This window comes from Salmo salar, chromosome ssa23 (genome assembly GCF_905237065.1).
Source record: "Salmo salar chromosome ssa23, Ssal_v3.1, whole genome shotgun sequence".
Lineage (NCBI taxonomy): Eukaryota > Metazoa > Chordata > Actinopteri > Salmoniformes > Salmonidae > Salmo > Salmo salar.
Window position 1 is genome coordinate 7,032,992 of NC_059464.1, and position 17,205 is coordinate 7,050,196.

Here is a 17,205-nt window from a genome sequence, read left to right on the forward strand (position 1 = left end):
GCTACTGGTTTGTTTGCATTAAGTAAAGCTAGATTATAATACAAATGCTAATGCTGACACCTTGTGGTGACAATGTTGAACTGATAATAATCACACCAGGATTATACATAACACAAAGCAAACAAATTGTAACTTTATTTCAAGCGACATGTATTTTGAAATTAAAATAAAACATGTAAATATTCCTTTCTGCACACCTTTGTGATAGTGATATTTGCTAATAATGTTTCTCCTGTGCATGTCATCCTTAAGGCCTACCTTCATTACAAGGGTAGGGCTTGCACTAATCCATTTCATGACTGCATGAGCTGCAGTAGCTGTAGAAGTCAAATCTGGTATCCTTCAACATGGTTAGCCAAATGAATTGTCTAATGAAAAAAACAAACCCACACACTGATCTTGCCATTATCAGCCTTATATTTTCTTTCAAGTTATTAGCAAATGATTCTCCCATACACACAAGTTATCTCAGATGTGTGAGTGCTTTTCCTATTTCTGATAGTGTCATTTCAAATAGAGAAAACGGATAGTGGACGCAAGAGACAAATACCCCGAGGAGTGACCACAGTGAAGGATCATTTTTACATTGGCTGCAAAGTAGCAACGTCATTTATGAGTTCCAACCACTGGAGGAGGAGGACAGTAAGTGTAGCAGAATCGGCACAACATTGCAGGAGGAGATCCTCCCACAGCTGAGATGCTTATGGTATTAAAATATAGATACATTCATGTTAGAAAATCACATGCGCCGAATACAACTGGTATAGACTTTACCATAAAATAGTAACAAGAGGAATAGAAGTAAAATACACAAGAATGGAGCTATATACAGGGAGTATCAGTACCAGATCAATGTGGAGCTACATACAGAGAGTATCAGTACCAGATCAATGTGCAGAGTTAGAGGTAGACATGTACATGAAGGCAGGGTAAAGTGACTAGACATCAGGATAGATAATAGTAAGGTATTTGAGGTAGACATGTACATGAAGGCAGGGTAAAGTGACTAGACATCAGGATAGATAATAAGAGTAAAATAAAGATCAGAGTAGCAGCAGCAAATGATGAGTGTAAAAGTGTGTGTAAAGTGTATGTATATGTGTTTGTGTTGTGTCCGTATGCGTGTGTGTGTGTGTGTGCATATGTAGTGTATGCAAATATGTGTGTGGGTTTTGTGAGCGAGTGTCAATGTAGTGTGTGTGAGTGAGTGTGTGTATACCTGCCCTGAAGTACTTTTATCCTTGCCCAACCAAGATCATGGTTTTGGTAGGATAATGGGCACTGCTTTCTTGGTATGAAGTGCTGTTGTGGACAGGGGTTGCGTCCTAGGTCTGCCATACAAGGATTGTTACACCTACACCAATGATCAAGGACATCAGCTTCAGCTGCACATCTGTGCAATATCAGACAAAATGAGAGTGACAGTCAAATAACAAACAGACATGTACACTGACTACTATACTTAATTCAAGGAATCAACACTTTATTTCATATCATACAAAGATGGTAAATGGTTCGTGGGTTTAGACATCCATCTTACTCCAAAACGAAATGATTGAAAAGTTAAATGAATAATAAGCAGAATGTCAGGGCTGGGCTGGAACAGAAACCTGCACTCCCAATAGCTAGATCTCTAGGAGCAAGGTTGGCTATGCATGTTCTAGGTCTATGCATTGTTACTTTGAACAGTATTTTTATAGTCCAACAACCAATTCTTACACTAAACCAATAGCATATATAACCCATTGGAGATACCCTTCAGTCTCTCCAGGACTTGGAACTTTCTTTGAGCCCTTCATCCGTAGACTGGGTTTAGCAGCTTTCACAGGTCTCTATGTCTGAGGTTAGGAAACATAGAAATTAGACCAGGACTTGCTTTAATATTCTCAAGTGATGTGGCATTTGATATTTCGTTGCATTGTGTTTTTTTTTATTGTCAAAGCTCTCTCTTTGCGACCGGAAATCTAGGTAGCTGACACATTGTTGTTTTTAGCAGATCACGCTAACGCAAAACATTGGATGTCTGTCTATCCTGACGTTACCTAGAAATAGATGGTTAACATAATAAACAACTTACCCGTGTGCTACACATTATCCTGGTGCCGCCACCTCCTGCTGCTAACGTTACTATCCATGCAGGCAAGTTTTAAACTGTTTACAGCCGCAACAGACCAGCTGTTTACAAATGCACCGGAAGTTCTTTGGGGTTCCAAGGCTCACTTCCGTTTCTCTTCAAAAAGCTGTTAAAGAAAGGTCTATAAGCTACAGCTGAATTGACCTGTGCTTGGCAGTGCCACGGTATTTTCAGCCAAAGCCTTTCTTTGGGTTTCATGATTCTGTTCATAGAAGCCTTCTGAGTTCTCCTAATATGAATTATTGATGTAGCATTTCATTGATTACATGTAAAACGATAACCCTTGGATCCCAAGCCCTTAGAAATAGATGAAATAGATTTATCTGTATTGCAGTGACCTGTGACGGTGGTAATTGTCAGTAGGATTCTATTAAACTCTGACTTTGTACACTCTACTTTCTCACCATGACAACACAATTCTTTCTCTCTTTCCTCCACCAACACACCGCTACCTGAACACTAACAGTATTAACACACAGTGGCTGTCATTCCATTCATTCCATAACCACCACCCCCAGCTGTTCCATAATGGCCTGTCGCCTCTGACTGTGACCATTGAACAAGGTAGTGGTTAGCTAGTGAGAACAGTCTTTTGCTTTGCTTCTTTACTGCCTTTTCTCACCTATCCTCCCCCTTTTCTCTTTTGTTCTCTCCCTCTATCCCTCCCTTTCTCCGGGTCTTGATGTTTTACCCCTTGGATTTCGCTCCAAACAAGGCCACCTGCAGGCAGCTGTGCTGTTGACTGTAGAGGTGTGTGTGTGGGCACGAGTTCAGTGTGCATCAGAGTTATCCATCTTTAGTAGCTATCTAGGACTTGGAGGCTTGGCCTCAGCGTAGCTCACATAAACAGTGGATTAATTCCAAGGAACCATCTGGCTTCCATTGCCATCTCTAGAAGGGCATGCTATGGAAGGGCTTTGATTTAGCAGACATTAATGAGGGGTGGATCTCTCTTTGTTTGTACAACTCTGCGATGGGCAATGAGATTCCAGATTAGCTAGTTATCCATTAAAGTCCTTAGACTTTGAGAACTCTAGGACATGTAGGCCATGAAAATTTGACTTTGCATATTACATTTCAAGTCAGATGAAACCACAGACGTCTCCACTCTCCAGTTAACCACTTGTGGATGCTGGAGCCCAGTGTACTGTCTGCAGGTGAGCCTGGCTGTGACTGTCTCCTACACTCTCAGTCCTTCCTCTCCAAGGGCACTTCTAGTGTGAAGGCAACACAGCGGGCAATGAGACACGCAGCCTTCCTCTCTGCCCATCCCCGAACCCCCATTCTCATCCCTGGTACAGAGACACAGCCAGGCCCTCTGTTCTGTTCTACACCCTACCTCAAACTCACAGAACAGAGCAAAAGCAGAGAGCTAGCCTAGCAGATAAGCTAAGCGGAGTCCACAAAAAACCCAAAACATGACAAATAACAAAACACTGATAGACAAGGACAGTCACACAAATTTGAAATACAAATATATACAAACAATACAGCTAAAAAAAATGATGTGTGTCTGTGTGTGCGTGTGTTTGTGTGTGTTCCCTCAGTCCTCGCCATTCAATGAAATGTTCTTTAATAAAATAGTTTGCTGTTTTGTTTTGGATGTGGAGGCTGTGAAGAGACCCCTGGTGACATGTCTTATGGGTTATGTATGGATGTCTGAGCTGAATGTTATTTGATTATTTTCATTACAGTAATACCTCATAAAAACTGAAAGAGAAGCAGTTAATATCTTGTCAACCCTCAACCAGGAAAGACTGGCATGCATGTTGTTGCTGTTAGATGTTAGTCAAGACATGCTGCTCTGTTTTGAGTCAGCTGCAGCTTTGCTATGTCTTTCTTTGCTGCACTTAACAATATTACCGTACAGTAATCAAGATGGGACAAGAGCAGAGCTTGAGCAACTGTGTGTACTGTGTACTGTTGTGTATGTAGGGCTATGTGTCCTTTCTGTCTAGCCCAGTGTGGGGGCTAGGGTGTCTGGAACTAGAAGCTGTAGCAGAAGACTGATGGCCAGGAAAGGGGGCACACATGGCTGGCACAGCTGTACCCGTGCCCCAGGCTTCAGGGCCTGTCCCTCCCCGTCTGTCTGCTACTGCTGGGAGGGAATAAATTAATGAACCTGGAATGAGTCTGGTCTATTTTCAGCCTTCAAGGTGATTGGAGAATGACATTGAGTAACAAATGGGAGGACATTAACGTGTTTTATTAAGTTTTATTGTGACATTCTCAGTACAGAAATACTACACTATTGAGTTTATATTACCTTTATACATCTACCTTTTGGTGGGATTGGTGATTCCTGTTCATGTCCCTTACAGTCCTTTGGTTAGGCTGGTTAGGCTCTATGCCTGGGTTGTTGGTGTGGGAGGTGATGGAAGTGGAAGGAGCCTTACCTTAATGATGTATGGTGCTGACTTCACTGGAGCGAGAAAGTTCAGTAACTGATGACCTGAACTCTCTCTCTCTCTCTCACGCGCGCGCACACACACACACACACACACACACACACACACACTGTAGCAGTTTTGACTTAAGTTTTTTTTGTGGGGGGGGTGTCAGGTAGGTTGTGCCTACCAGAGAAAATATACATTTCTCCTTTTTGTTTGTGAGGGATTGAGTCCTGTCTAGTCCGTCAAGTCTACACCAATACAAAGTACTCATGTAAAAGTCAATATGGAAATACACTTTTCATAAACCCTTAAAACATCAGAAATAACTTCAATACCCCTTTTCTTTTGTGTTTGTTGTATTATCACAATAAATCACATAATCAAGTCACAAAAATAGAAACAACCTTGGTTCACTGGTAAATGTCCCGTACCTCGGGCATAACAAAAATGTCCAGCCCGGTAAAAGAGTGCAGGAAACCCAAGTGACCTCAGTCACGCAAATGTCCTTCCAGAATGTGATACGTAAAAACCGGGCTCATTCATACAATCACATTGCAATAAACTCCCCTTCCACACATAATAAAGGTTATCAGAAATCTCAGTAGTCTTCACCTACAACTGAACACATAAACCAACACAGTATAAATCACACTAAAACAAATGAAATACTGTATGTAAAAAAGTTGTAGTCAATCAGATAATCCAATCTGCCATACAGATTTCCAGTGGAGAAATGCCACAGAGTACAGTGGAGACCAACAAAGATACTGGTTGATCTTGCAACATGGTTACAGTACACACTTTTAAATACAACAAAACAAACTGGGTATCAACAAGCTTCCAAGCTGAGGGTTGAACACTTCCTCACTTGCGCCACTGCACAAACCCTTTTGCGCAGATGATGTTGGCTTTTCAATATAGAATTGAAAGGGAAGTGCCCCATCGGCAGGAAAAGCACTGAGACGGTTCAGACAAATTCAGGGCCGTCACAACACACACACACAGAGCCGTATCCTTCCCCCGCTTAACCACATCATCCATCAGCTATGCCTGAGCTGGTTTGCCTCTCAATCTCACTCTAATCAGCCCGGCTGCAGTGTTGATGTGGGGTCAAGAAGATGCCACTCCTGGATTCCGTTCCGTTGCCTAGGAGTGCTGAGACCATATCTATCTCTCCACAGAGCTAGCGCAGCACACAGCATGCACAAACAAAAGACACCCCGCGTCGCCTTGGCAACTATCAAGAGGTGTTGTCTCTGAATGGATTCACTTTTCCCTGTTTTTCTATTTTCCTTTCACCAGCTTCATGTGTCAGCTCTAATCAATAGCAGGAGCTGTCTTTGTTTGGCTCGTAGCCGACTGACTGATTTGGGAGCTGGTATGTTATTTTATTTTTTATATAAAAGTGTTAAACAAATCAAAATATATTTTATATTTGAGATTCTTCAAAGTAGCCACCCTTTGCCTTGATGACAGCTTTGCACACTCTTGGCATTCTCTCTTTTCCAACAGTCTTGAAGGAGTTCCCACATATGCTGAGCACTTGTTGGCTGCTTTTCCTTCACTCTGCGGTTCCAACTCATCCCAAACCATCCCAATTGGGTTGAGGTTGGGTGATTGTGGAGGCCAGGTCATCTGATGCAGCACTCCATCACTCTCCTTCTTGGTCAAATAGCCTTTACACAGCCTGGAGGTGTGTTTTTGGTTATTGTCCTGTTGAAAGCCAATGATAGTCCCACTAAGCGCAACGAGATGGGATGGCGTATCGCTGCAGAATGCTGTGGTAGCCATGCTGGTTAAGTGTGCCTTGAATTCTAAATAAATCACTGACAGTGTCACCAGCGAAGCACCCCCCACATCATCACATCTCCTTCTCCATGCTTCGAAGATCATCCGTTCACCTACTATGCGTCTCACAAAGACACGGTGGTTGGAAACAAAAATCTCAAATTTGGACTCATCAGACCAAAAGACAGATTTCCACCAGTCAAATGTGCACTGCTCGTGTTTCTTGGCCCAAGCAAGTGTCTTCTTCTTGTTGGTGTCCTTTAGAGGTGGTTTCTTTGCATGAATTCGACCATGAAGGCCTGATTCACACAGTCTCCTCTGAACAGTTGATGTTGGGATGTGTCTGTTACTTGAACTCTGTGAAGCATTTATTTGGACTGCAATCTGAGGTGCAGTTAATTGCCGATTTCTGAGGCTGGTAACTCGAATGTAACTCCAGTTTCATCATAGCGCTTGGTTTTTGCGACTGCACTTGAAGAAACTTTCAAAGCTGGTTGAGAGAATGCCAAGAGTGTGCAAAGCTCAAGGGAAAGTGTGGTTCAAGGCAAAGTGTGGTTCAAGGCAAAAGCTCAAGGCAAAGGGTGGTTACTTTGAAGAATCTAAAATATATTTTGATTTGTTTAACACATGATTCCATATGTGTTATTTCATAGTTTTGATGTCTTCACAATTATTCTACAATGTAGAAAATAGTAAAAATAAAGAAAAACCCTTGAATGAGTAGGTGTATACAAACTTTTGACTGGTACTGTGTGTGTGTGTGTGTGTGTGTGTGTGCATATATATATATATATATATATATATATATATATATATATATATATATGTATATATATGTGTGTGTGTGTATATATATATATATATGTGTGTGTGTGTGTGTGTGTGTGTTTATATATATATATATATATGTTGTGTGTGTGTGTATATATATTATATATGTGTGTGTGTGTGTGTGTGTGTGTATATATATATATATATAATATGTATATGTGTGTGTGTGTATATATATATATATATATGTGTGTGTGTGCATATATATATATATATGTGTGTATATATATGTGTGTGTATATGTGTATATATATACTGCTCAAAAAAATAAAGGGAACACTTAAACAACACAATGTAACTCCAAGTCAATCACACTTCTGTGAAATCAAACTGTCCACTTAGGAAGCAACACTGATTGACAATACAGTTCACATGCTGTTGTGCAAATGGAATAGACAACATGTGGAAATTATAGGCAATTAGCAAGACACCCCCAATAAAGGAGATGTTCTGCAGGTGGTGACCACAGACCACTTCTCAGTTCATATGCTTCCTGGCTGATGTTTTGGTCACTTTTGAATGCTGGCGGTGCTTTCACTCTAGTGGTAGCATGAGACGGAGTCTACAACCCACACAAGTGGCTCAGGTAGTGCAGCTCATCCAGGATGGCACATCAATGCGAGCTGTGGCAAGAAGGTTTGCTGTGTCTGTCAGCGTAGTGTCCAGAGCATGGAGGTGCTACCAGGAGACAGGCCAGTACATCAGGAGACGTGGAGGAGGCCGTAGGAGGGCAACAACCCAGCAGCAGGACCGCTACCTCCACCTTTGTGCAAGGAGGAGCAGGAGGAGCACTGCCAGAGCTCTGCAAAATGACCTCCAGCAGGCCACAAATGTGCATGTGTCTGCTCAAACGGTCAGAAACAGACTCCATGAGGGTTGTATGAGGGCCCGACGTCCACAGGTGGGGGTTGTGCTTACAGCCCAACACAGTGCAGGATGTTTGGCATTTGCCAGAGAACACCAAGTTTGGCAAATTCGCCACTGGCGCCCTGTGCTCTTCACAGATGAAAGCAGGTTCACACTGAGCACGTGACAGACGTGACAGAGTCTGGAGACGCCGTGGAGAACGTTCTGCTGCCTGCAACATCCTCCAGCATGACCGGTTTGGCGGTGGGTCAGTCATGGTGTGGGGTGGCATTTCTTTGGGGCCGCACAGCCCTCCATGTGCTTGCCAGAGGTAGCCTGACTGCCATTAGGTACCGAGATGAGATCCTCAGACCCCTTGTGAGACCATATGCTGGTGCAGTTGGCCCTGGGTTCCTCCTAATGCAGGACAATGCTAGACCTCATGTGGCTGGAGTGTGTCAGCAGTTCCTGCAAGAGGAAGGCATTGATGCTATGGACTGGCCCGCCCGTTCCCCAGACCTGAATCCAATTGAGCACATCTGGGACATCATGTCTCGCTCCATCCACCAACGCCATGTTGCACCACAGACTGTCCAGGAGTTGGCGGATGCTTTAGTCCAGGTCTGGGAGGAGATCCCTCAGGAGACCATCCGTCACCTCATCAGGAGCATGCCCAGGCGTTGTAGGGAGGTCATACAGGCACGCGGAGGCCACACACACTACTGAGCCTCATTTTGACTTGTTTTAAGGACATTACATCAAAGTTGGATCAGCCTGTATTGTGGTTTTCCACTTTAATTTTGAGTGTGACTCCAAATCCAGACCTCCATGGGTTGATAAATTGGATTTCCATTGATTATTTTTGTGTGATTTTGTTGTCAGCACATTCAACTATGTAAAGAAAAAAGTATTTAATAAGATTATTGTATTCATTCAGATCTAGGATGTGTTATTTTAGTGTTCCCTTTATTTTTTTGAGCAGTGTATATCTGTGTGTGTATATATAGTAGTTCCCTGTGGCTCAGTTGGTAGAGCATGGTGTTTGCAACGCCAGGGTTGTGGGTTTGATTCCCACGGGGGGCCAGTACAAAACCCCAAAAATTGCATGAAATGTATGCATTCACTACTGTAAGTCGCTCTGGATAAGAGCGTCTGCTAAATGACTCAAATGTATATATACATAGCTCTGGAAAAAATTAAGAGACTGCTGCAAAATGATCAGTTTCTCTGGTTTTACTATTTATAGGTGTGTGTTTGGGTAAAATGAAAATTTTTGTTTTATTCTATAAACTACTGACAACATTTCTCCCAAATTCCAAATAAAAATATTGTCATTTAGAGCTTTTCTTTGCAGAAAATGACAGCTGGTCAAAATAACAAAATCGATGCAGTGTTATCAGACCTCGAGTAATGCAAAGAAAATAAGTTCATATTCATTTTTAAACCACACCATAATAATGTTTTAACTTAGGAAGAGTTCAGAAATCAATATTTGGTGGAATAACCCTGATTTTCAATCACAGCTTTCATGCGTCTTGGCATGCTCTCCACCAGTCTTTCACATTGATGTTGGATGACTTTATGCCACTCTTGGCGCAAAAATTCAAGCAGCTCGGATTTGTTTGATGGCTTGTGACCATCCGTCTTCCTCTTGATCACATTCCAGAGGTTTTCAATGGTGTTCAGGTCTGGTGATTGGGCTGGCCATGACAGGGTCTTGATCAGGTGGTCCTCCATCCACACCTTGATTGACCTGGCTGTGTGGCATGGAGCATTGTCCTGCTAGAAAAACCAATCCTCAGAGTTGGGGAACATTGTCAGAGCAGAAGGAAGCAAGTTTTCTTCCAGGACAACCTTGTACGTGGCATGATTTATGCGTCCTTCACAAAGACAAATCTGCCCGATTGCAGCCTTGCTGAAGCACCCCAGAACATCACCGATCCTCCACCAAATTTCACAGTGGGTGCGAGACCTGGAGAGGCCTACAAGCCAGTTGTCATTTTCTGCAAAGAAATGCTCTATATGACAATATTTTCATTTGGAATTTTGGAGAAATGTCAATAGTTTATAGAATTCAACAATTTTTCATTTTACCCAAACACATACCTATAAATAGTAAAACCAGAGAAACTGATAATTTTGCAGTGGTCTCTTAATTTTTTCCAGAGCTATATATATATTTTGTGATATCCAATTGCAATCTTGTCTCATCTCTGCAGCTCCCCAATGGGCTCAGGAGAAGCGAAGCTCGAGTCATGCATCCTCCGAAACATGGCACGCCAAACCACACTACTTAACACCTGCCCGCTTAACCCGGAAGCCAGCTGCACTAATGTGCCGGAGGAAACACTGTTCAACTGACGACCAGCGTCAGCCTTCAGGTGCCTGGCCCACCACAAGGAGTCACTGGAGCACAATGAGTCAAGTAAAGCCCCCCCTCGGCCAAACCCTCCCCTAACCCAGACGACGCTGAGCAAATTGTGCTCCTCCCTATGGGACTCCCGGTCACGGCCGGTTGTGACACAGCTTGGGATCGAACCCAGGTCTGTAGTGACGCCTCAAGCACTCAGTGACGCCTAGTGTAGTAACGCCTCAGTGCCTTAGATCGCTGCGCCACTCAGGAGGCCCCGGAAGTGGTATGTTTTAAGCAAAAGCACAAACACAAATGTATTATTCAAACATGTTGATCGTGTTGAACAGATTTTTCCCTTCCTCCACATTGGTACTACTGAAGGCTCTTCCTCTATGATCTATATGTTTACTGGAACAAGACCAACTATTCAGGCTCCGGTCAGAAAGCCTTTCATGAAGTATAAAGTTAACACAGACCTCAGAGCCCCAAACAAACCAACAGCTTGCTGTTTGTTGCTTTCATATTTTCATTATTGTGTTTCTTTATGCCCCCAAAGCTGTCGCTGCCAGTGTTTTTGTGCTTTCATTTTTGTTAATACTTTTTCTGTCAACTTTTTGATGTTAGAAATGTCTTTGTGTTTGAAATTGCAGTGACTTGATGTGGCTTGCCTTGATGTAATATTTGGGGAAGGGAGGGGGGCGGGGAGGGGAGGTGTGTTGCCTGTGTACCTTTGTTGTAAATAATTTGTTTGGGATACTAGCTGAGGGTTATACTACAAAGTAGGATCAATGAGTTAGCCAGCTAGCTTTGATAAGCAAATACAAATAACTACTCATTTTGTGGTTCATTAGGAAAGCTAAACTTTGTTTTTTGGTTAGTTGGGTCAATCAGACCATTAATATTTCAAGCTTATCTTTATAAAAAATGTTATTTCATAATATTTAGTTAACTGGCTTAGTTGTTGATCTTGCTTTGTAGTAAACCCTTCTGAAGGAACCGGGGAGCTCTGCTATTCTCTCTCTCTCTCGCTCTCTCTCTCTATCTCTATCGTTTCCCCCTCTCCTCTCCTTTGCTCAATCCTCTTGTTCAGCAGAGTTTAATCTTGAACATTGTCACGGGCAAAAAGGCAAACACATCCTTCTCCCTTCTGCCACCCCTCCCTCCTCAGAATTGACACTCATTGATTTTCCACAAGTTGCTTTAGATTGGCACACAAATCAGGCTCTTTAATTCAGACTGGGCTCGGTCGCGTAGCCGTGAGCGGTTAGTGGCTTTATTTATGGGCCACACACACAAACACAGCCCTCTATCCTCTTCTCCTCCCCTGTCTTTGGTTGATAACAGGCACCCAGCACCCAGAGTTGTAGTTGATTTACAGGGTGATTGATTGCATGCAGGGATTGAGGAAGTCTAGCAAGCGGAGATTCCTTTATCCACTCAATGTGTCCGTCTCTAATTAAGGGGTGTTCTACATCTCTCTCTCTCTGTCATCTACTGTGCCATCAGAAAGTCACTGGTTTTACACAAAATACCCAATAGTGTCAAAGTGGAATTATGTTTTTAGAAATGTTTAGAAATGAATAAAAAATGAAAAGCTGAAATTCCTTGAGTCAATAAGTATTCCATCCCTTTGTTATGGCAAGCCTAAATAAGTTTAGGAGTAAAATTGTGCTTAACCTCTCTAGGGTCGGCGGGACGAAATCGTCCCACCTACGTAACAGCCAGTGGAATCCTGTGGCGCGTTATTCAAATACCTTAGAAATGCTATTACTTCAATTTCTCAAACATATGACTATTTTACACCATTTTAAAGACAAGACTCTCGTTAATCTAACCACACTGTCCGATTTCAAAAAGGCTTTACAACGAAAGCAAAACAGATTATGTCAGCAGAGTACCCAGACAGAAATAATCAGACATTATGTTATACAATACATGCATGTTTTGTTCAATCAAGTTCATATTTATATCAAAAACCAGCTTTTTACATTAGCATGTGACGTTCAGAACTAGCATACCCCCCGCAAACTTCCGGTGAATTTACTAAAAATTTACTAAATTACTCACGATAAACGTTCACAAAAAGCATAACAATTATTTTAAGAATTATAGATACAGAACTCCTCTATGCACACGATATGTCCGATTTTAAAATAGCTTTTCGGTGAAAGCACATTTTGCAATATTCTAAGTAGATAGCCCGGCATCACAGGGCTAGCTATTTAGACACCCAGCAAGTTTAGCACTCACCAAAGTCAGATTTACTATAAGAAAAATGTTATTACCTTTGGTGTTCTTCGTCAGAATGCACTCCCAGGACTTCTACTTCAATAACAAATGTTGGTTTGGTCCCAAATAATCCATAGTTGTATCCAAACAGCGGCGTTTTGTTCGTGCGTTCAAGACACTATCCGAAAGGGTAAAGAAGGGTGACGAGCACGACGCATTTCGTGACAAAAAAATTCTAAATATTCCATTACCGTACTTCGAAGCATGTCAACCGCTGTTTAAAATCAATTTTTATGCAATTTTTCTTGTAAAAAAGCGATAATATTCCGACCGGGAATCTGCGTTTAGGTAAAAAGACGAAAGAAAATAAAGCATGGGGTCGACTCGTGCACGCGCCTAAGCCCATTGTCCTCTGATCGGCCACTTGCCAAAAGTGCAAATGTGTTTTAGCCTGGGGCTGCCTCGATATCATTCAGCTTTTTCCCGGGCTCTGAGAGCCTATGGGAGCCGTAGGAAGTGTCACGTTACAGCAAAGATCCTCAGTCTTCAATAAACAGAGACAAGAAGAACAAGATCTTGTCAGAGAGGGCACTTCCTGTAAGGAATCTTCTCAGGTTTTTGCCTGCCATATGAGTTCTGTTATACTCACCGACACCATTCAAACAGTTTTAGAAACTTTGGGGTGTTTTCTATCCAAAGCCAATAATGATATGTATATTCTAGTTACTGGGCAGGAGTAGTAACCAGATTAAATCGGGTACGTTTTTTATCCGGCCGTGTCAATACTGCCCCCTAGCCCCAACAGGTTAACAAGTCAGATAATAAGTTGCATGGACTCACTCTGTGTGCAATAATAGTGTTTAAGATGATTTTTGATCATCTCTGTACCCCACACATACAGTTATCTGTAAGATTCCTCAGTTGAGCAGGGAATTTCAAACATAGATTCAACCACAAAGACCAGGGAGGTTTTCCAATGCCTCGCAAAGAAGGGCACCTATTGGTAGATGAGGAAACATTTTAAAAAGCAGACAATGAATATCCATTTGAGCATGGCGAAGTTATTAATTGCACTTTGGATGGTGTATCAATTTGCCCAGTCACTACAAAGATACAGGCGATCTTCATAACTCAGTTGCCGGAGAGGAAGGAAACCGCTCAGGGATTTCACCATGAGGCCAATGGTGACTTTAAAACAGTTACAGAGTTTAATGGCTGTAATAGGTGAAAACTGAGGATGCATCAACAACATTGTAGTTATTCCACAATACTTGCCTAAATGACAGTGAAAACAAGGAAGCCTGTACAGAATAAAAAATATTCCAAAACATGCATCCTGTTTGCCATAAGGCACTGAAGTAAAACTGCAAAAAATGTGTTAATACAAAGCGTTATTTTTGGGGCAACTCCCAACACCAGTGAGTACCACTCTTTGTATTTTGAAGCATGGTGGTAGCTGCAAAATGTTATGGGTATGCTTGTCATCGGCAAGGACTAAGCAGTTTTTTAAGATAGAAAGAAACGGAATACTTTCCAACAGACACTGGGAGACAAATCCACCCTCCAGCAGGACAATAACCTAAAACACAAGGCCAAATATACACTGGACTTGCTTACAAAGACTACATTGAATGTTTGTGAGTGGCCTATAGTTACAGTTTCGACTTAATGTAGATGTAGAATGGCACCAGAGGGGATGGCTGCTGTTTTACAGGCTCCTAACCAATTGTGCTATTTTGTGTGTTTTTTTAGTATTTTGTACATAATGTTTATGCTACCGTCTTATGACCGAAAAGAGCTTCTGGATATCAGAACAGTGATGACACTCCTCAAACTGGACGTAGATTTTTTATTTAATGAGTTGGACATGAAGGATATAATGTGGCTCCCAGACAAGGCCCAAATCCCCGTCATTCACATGAAGAAAATAATGAAATACAGGGGGCAGAGATCAGGATGCCTTGTGAGAATTCGTCGGCGAGTGGGTAACCCGCTTCTATCATCCGTTCTATTAGCCAATGTGCAATCACTGGAGAATAAACTGGATGAGCTCCGTTCGAGACTATCCTACCAACGGGACATTAAAAACTGGAATATATTATGTTTCACAGAGTCGTGGCTGAACGACCACACGGATAATATACAGTTGGCTGGGGTTTCCGTGCATCGGCAGGACAGAACAGCTACGTCTGGTAAGACAAGGGGTGGGGGTGTGTGTCTATTTGTCAATAACAGCTGGTGCACGATGTCTAATATTAAGGTAGTCTTGAGATATTGCTCGCCTGAGGTAGAGTACCTCATGATAAGCTGTAGACAACACTATCAAGCAAGAGTTTTCATCTATATTTTTCATAGCCGTGTATTTACCACCAGAAACCGACTCTGGCACTAAGACCGCACTCAAGGAGCTGTATAAGGCCATAAGTAAACAAGAAAATGCTCATCCAGAAGCGGCACTCCTAGTTGCTGGGGGCTTTAATGCAGGCAAACTTAAACCCGTTTTACCTGATTTCTACCAGCATGTCATGTGCAACCAGAGGAACAAAAACTCTAGACCACCTTTACTCCACACACAGAGACGCGTACAAAGGTCTCCCTCGCCCACCATTTGGAAAACCTGACCACAATTCTATCCTGATTCCTGCTTACAAGCAAAAACTATAGCAGGGAGTACAAGTGACTCGCTCAATACGGAAGTGTTCAGATGATGTGGATGCTACGCTACAGGACTGTTTTGCTTGCACAGACTGGAATATGTTCTGGGATTCATCCAATGACATTGAGTATACCACCTCAGTCACCAGCTTCATCAAAAAGTGCATCGACGACTTTGTCCCCACAGTGACCCTACATACATAACCCAACCAGAAGCCATGGATTACAGGCAACGTCCGCACCATGATAAAGGCTAGAGCTGCCGCTTTCAAGGAGCAGAACACTAATCCAGACGCTTATAAGAAATCCCACTATGCCCACAGACGAACCATCAAAGAGGCAAAGTGTCAATACAGGACTTAGATTGAATCCTACTACACCAGCTCTGATGATCGTCGGATGTGGAAGGGCTTGCAAACTATTATGGGCTAGAAAGGGAATTCCAGCAACGAGCTACCCAGTGACGCGAGCCTACCAGATGAGCAAAATTACTTTTATGCTCGCTCCAAGGCAAGCAACACTGAAGCATGCATGAGAGCACCAGCTGTTCCGGGCAACTATGTGATCATGCTATCCGTAGCCGATGTGAGCAAGACCTTTAAACATATCAACATTCACAAGGCCGCGGGGCCAGACGGATTGCCAGGATGTGTACTCAAAGCATGCGCGGACCAACAGGCAAGTGTCTTCACTGACATTTTCAACCTCTCCCTGACCGAGTCTGTAATACCTTCATGTTTCAAGCAGACCACCATAGTCCCTGTGCCCAAGAAAGCGAAGGTAACCTATTTAAATGACTACCGCCCCATAGCACTCACATCTGTAGCCATGAAGTGCTTTGAAAGGCTGGTCATTGCACACATCAACACCATCATCCCGAAAATCCTAGACCCACTACAATTTGCATAGCGCATACAGATGACGCAATCACACTCCACTCTGCCCTTTCCCACCTGGACAAAAGTAACACCTATGTGAGAATGCTGTTCATTGACTACAGTTCAGCTTTCAACACCATAGTGCCCACAAAGCTCATCACTAAGCTAAGGACCCTGGGACTAAACAACTCCCTCTGCAACTGGATCCTGGATTTCCTGATGGGCCACCCCCAGGTGGTAAGGGTAGGCAACAACACATCTGCCACGCTGATCCTCAACACTGGGGCCCCTCAGGTGTGCGTGCTTAATCCCCTCCTGTACTCCCTGTTCAACTACGACTCCGTGGCCAAGCACGACTCCAACACCATCATTAAATTTGCTGAAGACACAACGGTGGTAGGCCTGATCACCGACAACGATGAGACAGCCTATAGGGAGGAGGTCAGAGACCTGGCAATGTGGTGCTAGGACAACAACCTCTCCCGCGAAGAAGGTGATCATGGACCACAGGAAAAGAAGGGCCGAACATGCCCCCATTCACATTGGTGGGCTATAGTGGAGCGGGTTGAGAGTTTCAAGTTCCTTGGTGTCCACGTCACCAACAAACTATCATGGTCCAAACACACCAAGACAGTTGTGAAGAGGGCACGATAACACCTTTTCCCCCTCAGGAGACTGAAAAGATTTGGCATGGGTCCCCAGATCCTCAAAAGGTTCTACAGCTGCACCATCGAGAGCATCCTGACCGGTTGCATCATCGCCTGGTATGGCAACTGCTCGGCATCCGACCGTAAGGTGCTACAGAGGGTAGTGCGTACGGCCCAGTACATCACTGGGGCCAAGCTTCCTGACATCCAGGACCTCTATACCAGGCGGTGTCAGAGGAAGGCCCCAAAAATTGTCAAAGACTCCAAGTCTAGGTCCAAAAGGCTCCTTAACAGCTTCTATCCCCAAGCCATAAGACTGCTGAACAATGAATAAAATGGCCGCCCAGACTATTTGCATTGACACCACCCCCCTTTGTTTTTACACTGCTGCTACTCGCTGTTTATTATCCATGCATAGTCACTTTATCCCTACCTACATGTAGAAATTACC

General features: G+C 43.1%; 1 protein-coding gene across 2 annotated transcripts in view; it reads left to right on the forward strand.

The window, feature by feature from the left end:
* The window catches only part of LOC106583985 (microtubule-associated serine/threonine-protein kinase 2), a 103,510-nt gene that overhangs the window by 64,676 nt on the left and 21,629 nt on the right, over positions 1-17,205 (forward strand). The window contains exon 4 of one of the 2 annotated variants that reach the window (XM_045706498.1): positions 10,212-10,413. The exons of the other annotated variant lie outside the window; for it this stretch is intronic. Coding sequence (XP_045562454.1) covers positions 10,212-10,289 — 78 coding nt within the window. The 3' untranslated portion in view covers positions 10,290-10,413. Of the gene's footprint in view, positions 1-10,211; positions 10,414-17,205 lie in introns of those variants that run through there. 2 annotated transcript variants of the gene reach the window in all.